At 42.4% G+C, this 13,945-nt stretch overlaps 1 protein-coding gene across 2 annotated transcripts in view; it reads right to left on the reverse strand.

Moving 5' to 3' along the window:
- The window catches only part of LRRC41 (leucine rich repeat containing 41), a 600,929-nt gene that overhangs the window by 234,301 nt on the left and 352,683 nt on the right, over positions 1-13,945 (reverse strand). For both annotated transcript variants that reach the window (XM_044085906.1, XM_044085905.1), the window contains one exon: positions 8,645-8,884. In XM_044085906.1, the coding sequence (XP_043941841.1) occupies positions 8,645-8,884 (240 nt within the window). The remainder of the gene's footprint in view (positions 1-8,644; positions 8,885-13,945) is intronic.

Raw genomic sequence — 13,945 nt, forward strand, 5'->3', positions numbered from 1 at the left:
CAGTGTCCTATCCATTTAGAGATGGTTTGTTTGGATATGGACTTGCCCTCTGTTCCTGCAGCAAAGCTGACTAACAATTGATCAGTCTTTCTAAATGATTTAGTCCTGTCTAGGTAGAATATGAGCGGTCTTTGCATACCTAGAGAGTGCAGGATCCTTTCCCCCTTGTTTTGTGGGTGAGGGGAAAAAGGTGGGCAAATTAATGGATTGGTTGAGAGCCACACTGGACACCACTTTTGGCATGAAGGATGGGTTACTCCTGAGGAAGACCGTCACCATGGAAAATGATGAAGGGCTCTACAGCCATAAATGCTTGTAGCTTGGACACTCTTCTAGCTGAAGTGATGGCCAGAAGCAAGGCCGTCTTCCAAGAGAGAAACTTTAACTCTGCTGAAGCTGCTGGTTCAAAGGGGGGGGGGGCAGGGTGAGCTTTTCCAACATAAAGTTTAGGTCCCAAGCTGGGGTACATGCTCTTCTGGGTGGTGTCAAGTTGTTAGCCCCTCTTAAGAACTGTTTGATGAGAGGGTGGGAGAAGAGAGGTGGCTCTGTGCTGAAATGAGCAGGGATGGCAGAGGCATGAATTTTAATAGACAAGAAGGATAGACCCCTGTGCAGTAGGTCAGCCAGGTAATCCAGGAAGAGAGGTAGGGAGGGCTGTATCGTTCCGGCTCCCTTAGCCTGGATCCAGGTGCAAAACCTTTTCCACTTGTCAGTACAAGACCTTCTAGTGCTATGGCGTCTGGCCTCATGTATAACATCTAGAACTTGTTTGCTTAGATTGGCAGCTTGTGAAGTGGTCAGGAAATAAGCCAGGCTGCCAAACTGAGGGTCTGCAATTGGGGATGCATGAATTCTCCATTCCTCTGTGTCAGGAGTGCTGGGATCTGAGGGAGATGCCATGGTGGCAGGGGTGACGGGCTGCGCAGCAGTGGGTACCAGTGCTGGCGTGTTCAGTCTGGGGCAATCAGGATTGTCCGCGGTTTACCCTCCCTTATTTTGAGAAGTACCCTTGAAATGAGCGGTACAGGGGGAAATGCATAGACTGAGAGGTTGACCCACTGGAAGGGTAGAGCATCCACTTTCCAGGCCTTGCTGAGCTGATGGTTGGAGTGGGAAGCAAAGAGGTTGACCTTCGGGGTGGCCCATTTCTGGATTACAAGGGTGAAGGTTCTTTGGTCTAGCTGCCACTCATGTGGGTCCAGAAGATTTCTGCTTAAGTTGTCTGCCAGAGAGTTTAGAGAGCCTGGCAGGAATCGTGTTAATAGGTGTAGTTGCATGGCTGAGGCTGTGTGCCAAAGGGTCATGGCAAGCCTGCACAGAGGGTACGAGTGAGTCCCTCCCTGCTTCTTGATATACCACATCACAGTGGTGTCTGTTTTGATCTGTAGAGGCCCTGGGGAGAGTATGGATCTGAAAGCTGTCAGAGCGTGCTGAACAGCTAACATCTCTTTTTGTTGATGTGCAGATGTATCTGATTTGGGCTCCATTGGCCCTGAATGCACCTGCTGTCCAGGTGTGCACCCCAAGCATAATCTGATGCGTTGTGGTGAGGGTCAGGGCAGCGTGGGGTGTGAGAAGGGAAGTCCCTTGTTGTGGTAGCATGCTGCTGCCCACCAAAGAAAATCTTTCCTTAAACAAGGTATCATTGGTATGAGTTTCCAGGTCTTGGGAGTGCTGACACCAAAGGCTTTTTAGGTACCATTGTAGTTTCCTCATATGCAGTCTGGCATATGGAATGAGTAGAATGCAAGAAGCCATGAACCCCAGAGCTTGCAGGATTTTCCTTATGGATAACTGGAGTCTGGTGTCTAGTTGAGAGAAGTAGGCTGTCATGTAGGTTTGTTTTTCTGGTCTAAGGAATGCCATCTTGGATGCAATGTCCGGGCTTGCTCCCAGGAATACAATTTTTTGCGTGGGTACTAGTTGGGATTTCTTTTCGTTGATAGTATACCCCAGGGAGGTCAGTAGGTCCTTTACAAAGGACAGGTGCTTTAGCAGACTTTTCTGACTGTCTGTCTGAATCAGGCAGTCATCTAAGCAAGGGTAAATTTGAATATTTCTTTGTCTGCAAAAAGCAATGGTGGGAGCCAGACATTTTGTGAAAACTCTGGGTGCAGTGGATAAGCCAAAGGGAAGTGCAGAGAAGTGAAAGTGCAGTGATCCTGCCCTGAAACGTGGGTATTTCCTGCATGATTCCCTGATTGAGATGTGTAGGTAGGTCTCTTTTAGGTCTAGTGTAGCTAACCAAGCATCTTTGAGAGTATAGGTAGAAGCTGCTGGAGGGCGAGCATTTTGAATTTTGGTATCACCAGAAAGGTGTTGAGAATGGATAGATTGAGGATGGGGCGCCATGTGCCCTCTTTTCTGGGTACCAGGAAGAGCCTGGAGTAGAAACCTTGGCCTAGCTGTTCTGCATGAACATGCTCTATTGCCCTCAGAGAGCAGGGAAAGGACTTGCTTTTTGGCCTCTGCCCACTAGTTTGGGGGAAGATCTGGGAACCATTTTGGGATTGGTAGAGTATGGAAATAAAATTTGTATCTCTGGGACACTATGTTGAGGACCCAGCGGCCGTTGGTAATGGAGGCCCAGGTGCTTGCGTGGAAGGAGAGTTTTCCTCCCAGGGGCATGTGCAGGTGGGTATAGGGAGGGGGTGGAAGTGGAGAGTCATTGTGAGTTCTTACCATGAGGGGGTGGCTTAGAACTCCCTGGTTTTGAAGAGGAGGAACTCCATTGCTTAGATCTCTGAATTCCTTGGGCTGTTGTCTGGGGGGGGGGTCTGCTTCCCTGGGGTCTGGGCTGAGCTGACCTGGAGGGGGCAGGAAAGGACCAGTGCTTTGAGGGGCAATGCCTACTGAACTGCAGTGGCTGGACCTGCAAGAAGTCTTTAACTGTCTGCACAGATTTAGCTTTTTCTTCCATCTTTTGTAAGATCTCCTCTGCCTTGGTGCCAAATAAGTTGTCTTTGTGCAAGGGTGCACCCAATAATTTGGATTTGACATGGTCTGGCAAGGGCTGTTCCTTAAGCCAAGCATGCCCTCTAAGGATAGAAAAAAGTGACTGCTGCCCTGCAAGATGCTTCTAGGGCGTCAAAGCCACATTGTAAGGTGTGCTTAGTTACTTGACTTGCAAAATGCATTAACTCTTGCAACTATTTTCTGAACAAGCAGGAAAAGAAGATTTTTTTTGTTTGAGGAGGTCCAGTTTATGTTGTTGATATTTCAGCATATGGAACTGACAATTTAGTGCTCTAGTAGCAAGAGTAGCAGAGGTGTATACTTTTTTACCCCATCTGTCTAATGCTCGGGAATCCCTATCATGAGGGGGTGGGATTCTTAGCAGAAGTTGCTTTAGTTCCTTTAGGTCCTTGAGAGATAACCTCGGGATCAGCAGTTGGATTTTTGAAAAGAAATTTGTGAGAGTCAAGGGCTCTATAGTATCTGTCAGGTTTTCTGGTAGCAGGAGGGAGGGTGTCAGAAGTCAAACTGGATTCCATAAAAACATCATACACAAAATCCAGGACAGGAGGAATGGTCAGAGGTCTGTACTATGGAAGAATCTAAAAATTCCCTGAGTTTCTTTTTTGACTGAGGGTAGTCCTGACATTGCCATTGGAAATGCTCCCTTAAAGTATGTAGGGTTTCCCCAAAGGACAAGTCCTCGCTGAGAGGCTGAAGGGATGGATTCCTCTGCATCAGAATCCTCATACGCAGAGAGGGGTTGCATATCTTCATATTCAGATGCATCAGAGTCATCGGACTCCTGTTCAGATAAAACTACTGGGGACAAATCTCTTTTTCTTTTGGAAGGGGTAGTCTGGCTTCCCCCGATAAGCATTATAAGGTCTTCCATAATTTTAAAGCATTTGAGACTGAGGCAGGGAAGCAGGTGCCTGAGCTTGGGTCGTTGGTTTTTTGGGTGTGGTTCGTACCCTGGGCCTTAGAAACTTGGTAGTTTTCAAAAGAATGGTAGACGTGAAAGAAGTTGTTGATCTGTGTCGAGAATTGGTAGTGAGAAGTACTTCCTCGGAAGCTGGTACCTGCTCAGTGGCTCCAGACCCATTCATGGTAGAGACATCCGCAGGATCCTTAGTCGATGAAGTGTCTCGCAGCATACCGGACTCCGAAAGGGTCTCGGTAGCGGCCTGCGAATCCACATAAGCGGGCACCAGGGGCTGCGAAAGTACCTCACTGAGGACCGAAGAACTGATGACGAGCTTACCGGAAGCGTCGTCAGCAGTTTTGGACCTGTGCGGTCTGTCTCTGTCTGCCTTTATCCTTACGTTTTTTCGGAAGATTTGCTGTCGGATGGCTTAGTGAAGCCATATCGGAATTCGAGGACTGAGAGCAAAAATATCTAGCTATAATAAGGGTTCGACGATGTATAGTTCTGGTGTTGAACAAAACACAAAAGCGACAGCGGGGGACATCATGGTCTGAGCCTAAGCAAGTGAAGCAGTAAGAATGAAAGTCTCAGTGTGGTATTTGTTTTCCACACACGAGACAACTGTCAACTTTTTCTGAAATTGGCTAGAGTAAGAAAAAAGGATCCCCAACAGGGTACTTAGCTTTAGAAGACTTCAACATTTGGAAATGAAAAACTCAGGCAGCGGCCCACCGGCACTCATGCGAACTGCTTCTGCTTTGGGCTCCTCGGCAAGAAAGACTGATGTAATGGTGTTGGCTGCCTTACTTTATACTACTGATGACTTGATGTCAGTCTTGGTGCGATGGCAACCAATGCAGAAATACTAAGCTTCTAGTATTCGGGAAAACTGAGGGCTACCCTGGCAGGGATAACCCAAATGTGATGACTGCAACAGTGAAACACGAAGAACATCCCTATCATTCATAGGCTTAGGTTTGGGGATGACAGGCTCAGATGAAGCAGTGAATCCCTATGCTATGTGATAACATCTGCCTTGTGTGGTAGTTTGTGGTGGATGCCCCTGTCTAGATGGAAAAGAAGAGGGAACCAATGCCGTTTTGGGTAAAATACTGCCTCATGTAAGAGTTCTGGTCTTTCTGTTTGGACAATACCTTTATAATCAGAGGTAGTGGAGTGAAGGCGTACAGAAGTTTCCCTGTCTACTGGAATGAGACTGAATCTATCATCCAAGCTGAGATGCAAGGGGTCCTGGTGCAAAAGAGGGGAAATTGTTTGTTGCTATCTGAGGCAAATAAATCTATCTGAGGTGTCCGTCACCTGTGTAGGATGAACAGGAAGACTTGTCTGTCGCGGGTCCATCTGTTAGGGTCCTAGACAGACTTGCTTAATCATTCTGCTAGAACATTGTCTTGTAAAGGGATGCAGGTGGCGAGTAGAGACATGTTCTTCTGGGTGGACAGATTCCAAGCACTCCATGCTATTTTGAACAGTTGGTATGATCTGGTGTCTCCCTGCTTGTTTATACACCACATAACTGTAGTGTTGTCTGTAAATACTTGCAGACGGCTTGGTTTCCAGATGTGTGAGAGTGCCTGAAGTGCTAGAATGAGAGCCCTCTTTACTTCTGGTTGATGTGCACCTTCTTTCAGCTTGGAATGCCACCTGCCCTGAATCCTGTGGGAACCTGTCCTGGGCCCTCAGGCCTCATCCAAGATGTCTGGGTGCACCTTTTGAGTTGTAGTTTGCGGGTTGAAGAGGAGCCCTAGGTTGAATTTCACCTGGTCTACCCACCATGAATCCCAGAGCTCTTAGGAGCACCCTGGCTGATCATTTGTTGAGGGATGAAAGACTGAGTGTAAGCTGTAAGGCTTTGCACCTTCTCTTAAGGTAAGTAGGCATGCATTCTCTTGGTTTCCAGTCTGCAGTTCAGGAACATCAGGTCCTGAGTGGGCTGAAGGGAGGACTTTTTGTAGTTGATGGTGAAACTTAACTGCAAGAGGAGGTTGAGGGTGAACTGCAGATGCTGCAGTAGAATCTGAGGCAAAGAAGCCTGGAATAGCAAATTTCTTCTGACTTTGACAGAAGGGTATTATTGGTGTTAGGCACTTTGTGAATAGTCGAGGCTGGTGAAAGTCCAAAAAGCAAAACATTAACTGAAAGTGAGATGAGCCTGTACAAAACCAGAGGAATCTCCTACAGAGAGGAGAATAGGAACATGTACATAGGCATCCTTTAGATCAAGGGGAAACTAGGTATGCCTGTGGAAGTATAAAAGGCAGCAGTGTCTGCAGGGAGAGCATTTTGAAGGTTGGCACTTTTAGGAAAGTGTTTAGTAAAAAGAGGTTCAGTATGGATCTCCATTGTTCCTCTTTTCTTGAACTAGGAACTGCCTGGATTAAAATCCCTCTCCTATAAATTTTATGGGCACAGGTTCTATTACATCCTGGACCAGTAGTTCAAGAAGAATAGGTGGTAGAATCTGATGTTGGTTATGGGGGTGGTATACCATTCAATTGGGGAAGTTCTACCTAAGACAAGGTATAACCATTTTTTATGACAGAAGGGACACGATGACTTGTGGTAAAAATCTTTTCTTTTCCCATTTTGAGATGGAGTGAGTTAATCTTCTGTAGAGAGGCAAGACAGGACTGGGGGGGTGGGGTTAGGAGGTAGTCACAACTTTTTTCTGAAAAGGAAGGCCTCCCAAATCTGGGGTGCTTCTGAGGTTTCTCTGGAAATATCTTTCTGGGTACCTTCCTGTGTTTCTGAAGAGATTTGGAGTCCCTTCTAACAAAATACGTTGGGTTGGCTGGGTAGTTCCTCTGGTATTTAGGCATAGAGGTAAGCAGAATTTGTCTGCAGTCTTTCTAAAGTCTAGTTTATCCTTGCTCCTGTAAAGCTTTAAATAAACTGGCTATCTCTGAGCTGAACAAAAGAATCCTGTCTAAAGGTGAGTCAGTAAGTTTGTCTTTGAAATCCTCTGGCACAGGTTGGTTGAGCAACCATGCATAACTGTGAATGATGGTGCTGGTAGCAGCTGCTCTAGAAGAGGCCTCCCCAGAATCATAACTACATTTTATATTGTGTCTAGCTACCTGAGTAGCCTAATTGACCAGGGAAATAATTTATTGTTATTTAGAGTCTGAGCCCTGTGAATCCACCACTACCTTGTTCAAAGTGTTTAGTATAAACAGTAGGTACTTGGTTATTTGGTTCTGGTAGTTAATAGCCCTGAATACCAGAGTAAAGGAAGTATAAACCTTCTTTCCCTATCTATCCATAGCCCTAATGTCTTTGTCTGTAGGGAGTGCACTAGTGTTAGGAAAGAATTTAGAAGGTTTGTCAGAAGCAATATACTGCAGATGTGTTTGCCACAGGGTTCTTATACAGGAATTTAAGCACATCAGGAGAATCATAGAACCGGTCTGGCCTTTTAGAAGCAGGAGGTTGTGAATCAGGAGCTGCAGAGTTAGACAAGAAAGTGTCTAAAAAGACCTCCAGAAGTGGAGGGGTAGGAGTTCCCGGTTCCAAAAGGTTGTAATACCTTTGCTGGACCTCTGCACAACTCCCACTCAAAATGTTTCATCGTGTTTATAAATGTCTCAACAAAAGAAGTTTCTTCACTGGGGAATCAGGGTAGATGGAGTCTTAATCACCTGAAGGAACCTGGCCAAGGGAGTGAATTTGAGAGGAATAAGCCACAGAATGGTCAGAGTCAGAGGGTATTGATTTATCTTCACAGAAAGATGAATCCAGCTATTATTTTCTGACTGAGTAGGAACAGGAGGAGTAATAGAAAGGGAAGGAGGTTTTGGGGCCATAATGGCCTTGAGCAGGCCTTGAGAGAAATCCATTCATCCCTTATCTGTAGAAGGAGAAAGTGAAGAGACATGCCTTGTCTTCTGATGCTTTTTCTTTGTTGTGACATATGGTTCAGTGCCCTGACATACCTCAGCTAACTTTCTGGTAAATTCTTCCCTGATGAGAATCTGCAGAATGCCTTCTGGTGCATCTGAAATGATGATTTGTGGTCCCCCCTTCTCTGTAGAAGATATTTCCTCAGTCATATGTCCCTCAGATGCCATACTGACATCTGGTGGAGTCATGGTACAGGGCATCAGAGGGGGATTTGAACATACCATGGGTTCTGTAACCTCAGCAGGTTTGCCAAAATCTGAACTCAAGTGTCGGCCCTAAGCTGTTTTTCTTGTGAGATGGAGATATGTCAGTAAAAGCATAATCCGACATCTTGGAGTGGGCCAAATGCGTCAGACGTTGAGACCTAAGAAACAGCTGAGTGAAGATTAGTGGGACTGCATAGTCTCAGGCACAAAGGATTGGCAAATGGAGCAGACTTTGTAGTAGTGTTCCACACGAAGGCATAAGAGACACTGGATAAAGTCCACAGATCCATTTCTAAAACAAAAGGCCTTGGAAACAAATCAATCAAATTCCCTGAAAAGCTTCATCCTTCTAGTTCCTCAAGATCTGCATGCAGTACCTGGAAGTGCTCAAAATTCTAAATGTAATATTAAACTCCTCCAACCAGGGAGATGGGAAAGCTTATTAAACCGGAGGTTGTATGATGAGGGTTATTTCTCTTGGCCACAATATCTGAGACCTTATTAATCTTTATCAACAAACCGTAACTTAATAGAAACCATCACTATAATTAACCACAAACAACATATTATGTATAACAGTGTAAAATAATGTGCTACAAAATAAATCATGGCTAAACTAGGTGCTGCTCCTCACCTGAGAATCCTGTAGAATCCAACTTTGGTTCCTCCTCCTCTGGATTTGGACTTGCATCCATACAAAGGGAAAAACAAAGCACACGTAGACGAGGGAAGGCAGAAAGGAAACTATGCAGCAGTTCCATCATAGGCATATTCAGAAATGTGTCCTTGATAGAGATGGTTGTAAGGCGATTGTCAGTACACTCTGACAAAGCTAAGAGTCCATGATAAATGCAAAAGATGTTGGAATTTAAATCTGGAAGATGAAAGAAAAAAAATAATTTCCTTGCACATCTTGAAGAGAATAAACCTGTTTTATTTAACTAAAGAGACAGAAAGCAAGTCACTTACTTAATAATTTCAAAGGAATACTACTTATAAATGTCTGATAATATGCTTTGAAGATTAATATATAATCCCTGCTAAATGTGGCTATGGTACAGCTTTACCTGCTTGCAAACCACAAATTTTGAAGTATCTAGTGTTTAGTTTCTAGGGTTACTGATTAACACACAATAATGATGCCACCAAATGAAGTGCATACTCCATAACCAAAAGAGCTCCATTTAACTTTTCAGAAACATCATTTGGTCTCAAATGAAGCTTGAAAAACAAAATATTTACTACACCACAGTAAATGATCTGGTAACTACAGTATATGGCTTCCATACGCTCACACAAGTCGTTCCTTTCCACAACAATCATTTAATTTTTCTCTATAAAAATAAAGACTAGGTAGTTTTCATTGTTTATCATCTCATTTCTGTGAAGGAGAAAGTACAGTAGTGTATGTTAACCTACCATGACACTGGATGTTTGAATAAATCACTGAGAGTAGCCTATAGCTATATGGGTTATATCTTGCCAAGGATATGACAGCTATACAGTATCCAATGCTTTAGGGCACCTTCCATGTGCCACAACCATTGAAGGGCTTAAGAAGAGCCCATCTGAGAAGGAAAAAGTGCTTGGAAACAGTACCAAAATCATAACAAACCAAAGCACTTGCAGAACCAGCAAACAAAACACCTTTTCAGGTCAGTGAAACAAAAAGATTTATTTACCGCCACAAAACAATAACTTGCGTTTTCGTCCTTAGACTTCGTCAGAATGAATAGTTAACCAAGCTAGTAATCTCCTTAAATAACCCTCCCTTCCCATTGACAAAACAATTAACCAATTAAAACATTTAGTATAATTGAATGTAGTGCATTCAAAGTGCAACTGTAAAAATGTAACTATAAAAACTCCTAAAACAAATAGTTACTTGTTACAGTAACAGATTTTTTAAAAAGATTTAAAAAAAAAACATTGACTCACATAGTTAGTATGTAAATACATAAAATGCAGGCCATCAAGTGTAATATAATAGAAATAAGTAAAAACGATGCGTTACACCAAAGTTTTAAATTGTGTTGAAACAAAACCACTGTGGTAAAGTAGTAAAACACTGCCATCTACTGGTCAAGAAATAATGCTAAATAAAAGCATTATAGTTTAGCAGATCTAAGTTTAAGGACATGGGCTAAACAAATATAGTCATTCAAGCCTGGTACACTGTTGGCCTCCAAGCTCAACTGCCAAAATAGTTCCCTGTACGTTATCATTGTCTCCTAGGGACCACCTCGTGGGTCCTGTTCTATTTTTTCTATGACAAAAAAACCCCAAAAACTGCATCTTTACAAAGTGTGGTATGTCTAAATAGTGCACTGTTAGTCTCTTGCTTACTAATGTCATAGAGGTGTTCATGTATTCGCCTCTTAAACTTCCTTGTGGTCTTCCCTATGTAGAAGGCTCCACAGGGTTTACAAATGGCAATATATATATGACCCCCAAGGTGTCACAGTTGGAGAATGTGTTAGCTTCTGACTTTGTGTTCCTCTCCCCCCTGTATAACATGTGAGCATTGGGAGCAAGCCCCACACTTAAAAGTGCCTTTCTTCTGCCTACCCTACTTTGGTTTTCTATATTCCAACATTTCCTTAATATTTTTCCCCTTCCTATAAGTAAATTTCAGGGGGTCCTTGAATAACAATTCCAAGTCAGAATAGTCCCCAAACTACCCCAAATTTCTAGAGATAATGTCTTTAACCAAATAAGTGTCAGTACTGTAATTCAAGATGAAATTACTACTCCAATTTGTGTCTGGGGTAGGGGTATTCTCTGTGTTGGTTATAGTGTGTTCCAATACCCCTAAGATATGACTAAACCACCCCCTTCCATTTTTTACTTCATTCAATACTTCTTCTATTAAAGCAAGGGGGTAATTTCTTTCCAAAAACATATCTTTCAGTTTCTTACTTTCTAAATCGAAGTCCCTATCAAGGGACGGCATCCTACTACTCCTAATGAACTGTCCTTTCAAAATTCCTTTCTTTTGTTTGAAAGGGTGGGTACTAGTGTAAAACAAGTAGGAGTTTGAAAAAGTCACTTTTCTGTAAACGTTGGACTTAAATTTTCTGACTTCAGGTATCTTTTCAATCATCACATCCAAATATCGTAAGTGTTCCCTAGAAAAGCTATGGGTGAATTTAAGGAAGTCAGTAGTACTATTGACGTACTCGATAAATTCTATTAGTTTCTCCTCAGGTCCAATCCAAAACATACAAATAACATCCAAGTAACGTCGATAATATTTCTAATATTGAGAATATACAGAATAAAAAACAAACTGCTCTTCCCAAATGGACAATACCAAGTTAGCATACATGGGGGCACAACTGGCCCGCACGGCTACTCCACTTGACTACCTAAAAAACTCACCCTTAAGAAGAGCCATATAAAGTCAGTGGTTAGGTCACCAAACCTTCAGGCCTTTCTTGCTTCTGAATAATGAAGGCTAGAGTCTTGTCTTTAGGTATATGCTATGAAAAAGGTAAATAAAAATCTCTCAAATCTCTCAAAAGGCTTGACTGTATTTTGTGGTTTTTAATCATTTTTCGTGCACATTTTATTTGTGAAGTTACATTTAATTAAAGCAGAGTTTTCTATAAACTATCCAGTTCCTGGTGATATCTCTGGTCGTGTGCTTGTTGGCGTTGTTGCTGTTATTGCCTTTGGTTCCAAGGATTTGTGTTAAATAAAAATCTCCACATCCTGGCAAAAAGCATAACACAAAACTGAGGGATGGAGAGAGAGAGAGAGAGAGAGAGAGAGAGAGACAGACCTTCTGCAATTCTAATATCTACTATTTGCTAAGTTAACTTTAACTGTAATACGTTCATTAGTAGATCACTGTTACAATAGCCTAACCTATATGGGTAGATTAACTGAGCTAAGAAAGAAGGTTGGGTTGGGTCAGAGTCCAGGAGCCCCTGGGGAACAGTCTGAGCAAAACCTGGTCTCCTTTCCAAAAACCCACAAAAGAAGCCAAATCCTTGATAGAAAGGGCCCTAAACTTGCCTGAAGTGACTTGCCAAGGTGAGAATAACTGAAAACAGCAGCATGGGACAAACATTTGGAAACTGTCTGCTTTGACACTTATTGTCCCTTATTCTTACCTTCACAGTAAATAAATAGTTGATCTGAAACCCTGAAAGTTTTAGCCCCTTAAACACAGTATCTGACTTGTCTGAGGACAACAAGAATATGTAAAACTCCATACCTTATTTCTGGATCTGGAAAAAAGACAGGGAGATAAATATCTCAACTCAAAGTAAACTGTGAAACAAATTCAGGCATAAATGAAGAGTTTGTTCTTGAAAAATGACATAATGCTGACAAACCATAAGAACTTGGAACTCAGATACTCTTCTTGCAGAGGTCAGAGCAATGAGTAATACTGTTTTCCAAGTTAAGAACTTGACTTCACAGCCTGATGAGCTGGTTCAAATGGAAAAAGCACAAGTTTCTCTAAAACATGGCTGAGATCCAAATAAACAGAAGCCACCTGTCTTTGAGGTAGATGTGGATGTAGACATTTTCAATTATGTTTGACTTTAGGCTGGGTAGAACGGGTTATCTATAGGTAGACAAGAAGAGTTGGCCAACAGTTGAATTTTTCTAGAAGAGTAAAAAAGCTACAGACTTCCAAGGTGGCTGCATATTGAATAACAGCTTAATTCTAGCTCTCCCGGTGTGAAAACAGAAACTCAGAGAAAGCCAGTGGACCAGGATTTCTGAGTAAATTTCAGTAACTGGTTAGGAAGTGCACTGCCTTGATGCAAGGAAAAAAAAAACTACAGAGAACCTCAAGGAAAATCAGCTACAAAAGGTAACAAAAAAAAAATCACTGACTCAGTAGCTGTTCAGCAAAAAGCAGAGCAAGCTCCAGACATGACTTCCTCTAACCTAGAGGAAAGTATACGGCAAATGCACAGAGACATGACTAAAATAAATGAAACACTGATGGAGTATTTCAAGTCAAACAACAAAAGGCTGGAAAAAATGGAAAAAGCTTTAAACAGATATTCAGATAAAGTGATAAAAGTGCAAAACTCAGAAGTCGAAATGAAAAAAAGGCTGTATGAATACAAGCCTGCGCACAAGAAAAAAAATGTTTAGGAAATAATAGAATTAAGAGGACAGAGCATGTAGGGAAAACCTGAGATTTTCTGTTATACCTGAGAAACTGGAAGGAACAGACGGTATTAATTTTATGAAAGCACAAATATGCAACTGGACTGGTATTCCACAACAGGAATTGTTAAATGAAAGGGCACATCCTGTACATGCTCCAAACCTAGCTATGAGAAAACAACCTAGACCTTCAATAGTAAAGATGTGATCTTACCAGCAGAAGAAGTTGATTCTGACAAAACTGTGCCAGAAGGACAAAGGACTAAAACTGGGAGAGAGAGTAGAGTGTTTGTGGAGAATGACTAGTCATTGTACACCAAGCAGAACAGGAGTAAATTTTCCATTATTCTGGGAATGTCAAAAAGCAGGCATGAGATTCAAACTGCTGTACCTAGCTATCTTCAAAATATTTTCCGTGGAGGAACAAAATCCTCTTTTGATGAAGTACATGCTAAGGAAGAAATACAAAAGTTTGTCCAACAAAAAGTGAGCTGTGAAACAGAAGGAGATTCTGCTTCTTATTCACTGTGCTAGTGAAACCTTTTCCAGTGTTTCAATGGAAAATGCTTGAGAGAGGGAACAAAGCACAAGAGCTGACTAGAAGAATTGAGAGTACAGTGGAAATGAAACAGAGACAGGGTTTAGGAGATGAAGAAGAGCAGGAATAGAATGAGAAAATCTGGAAATAATGACTTTCTTGGACTTTGTTAAATTTGTAGAGGACTCTAAAGCATATGCCCTACTTCATGCCATTGTTTGGAGACTAAAATCAGTAACTTGGAAAATGACAAATGTGTAA

The sequence above is a fragment of the Protopterus annectens genome, chromosome 10.part0, assembly GCF_019279795.1.
Source record: "Protopterus annectens isolate FY-2018-M chromosome 10.part0, PAN1.0, whole genome shotgun sequence".
Taxonomy (NCBI): Eukaryota; Metazoa; Chordata; order Ceratodontiformes; family Protopteridae; genus Protopterus; species Protopterus annectens.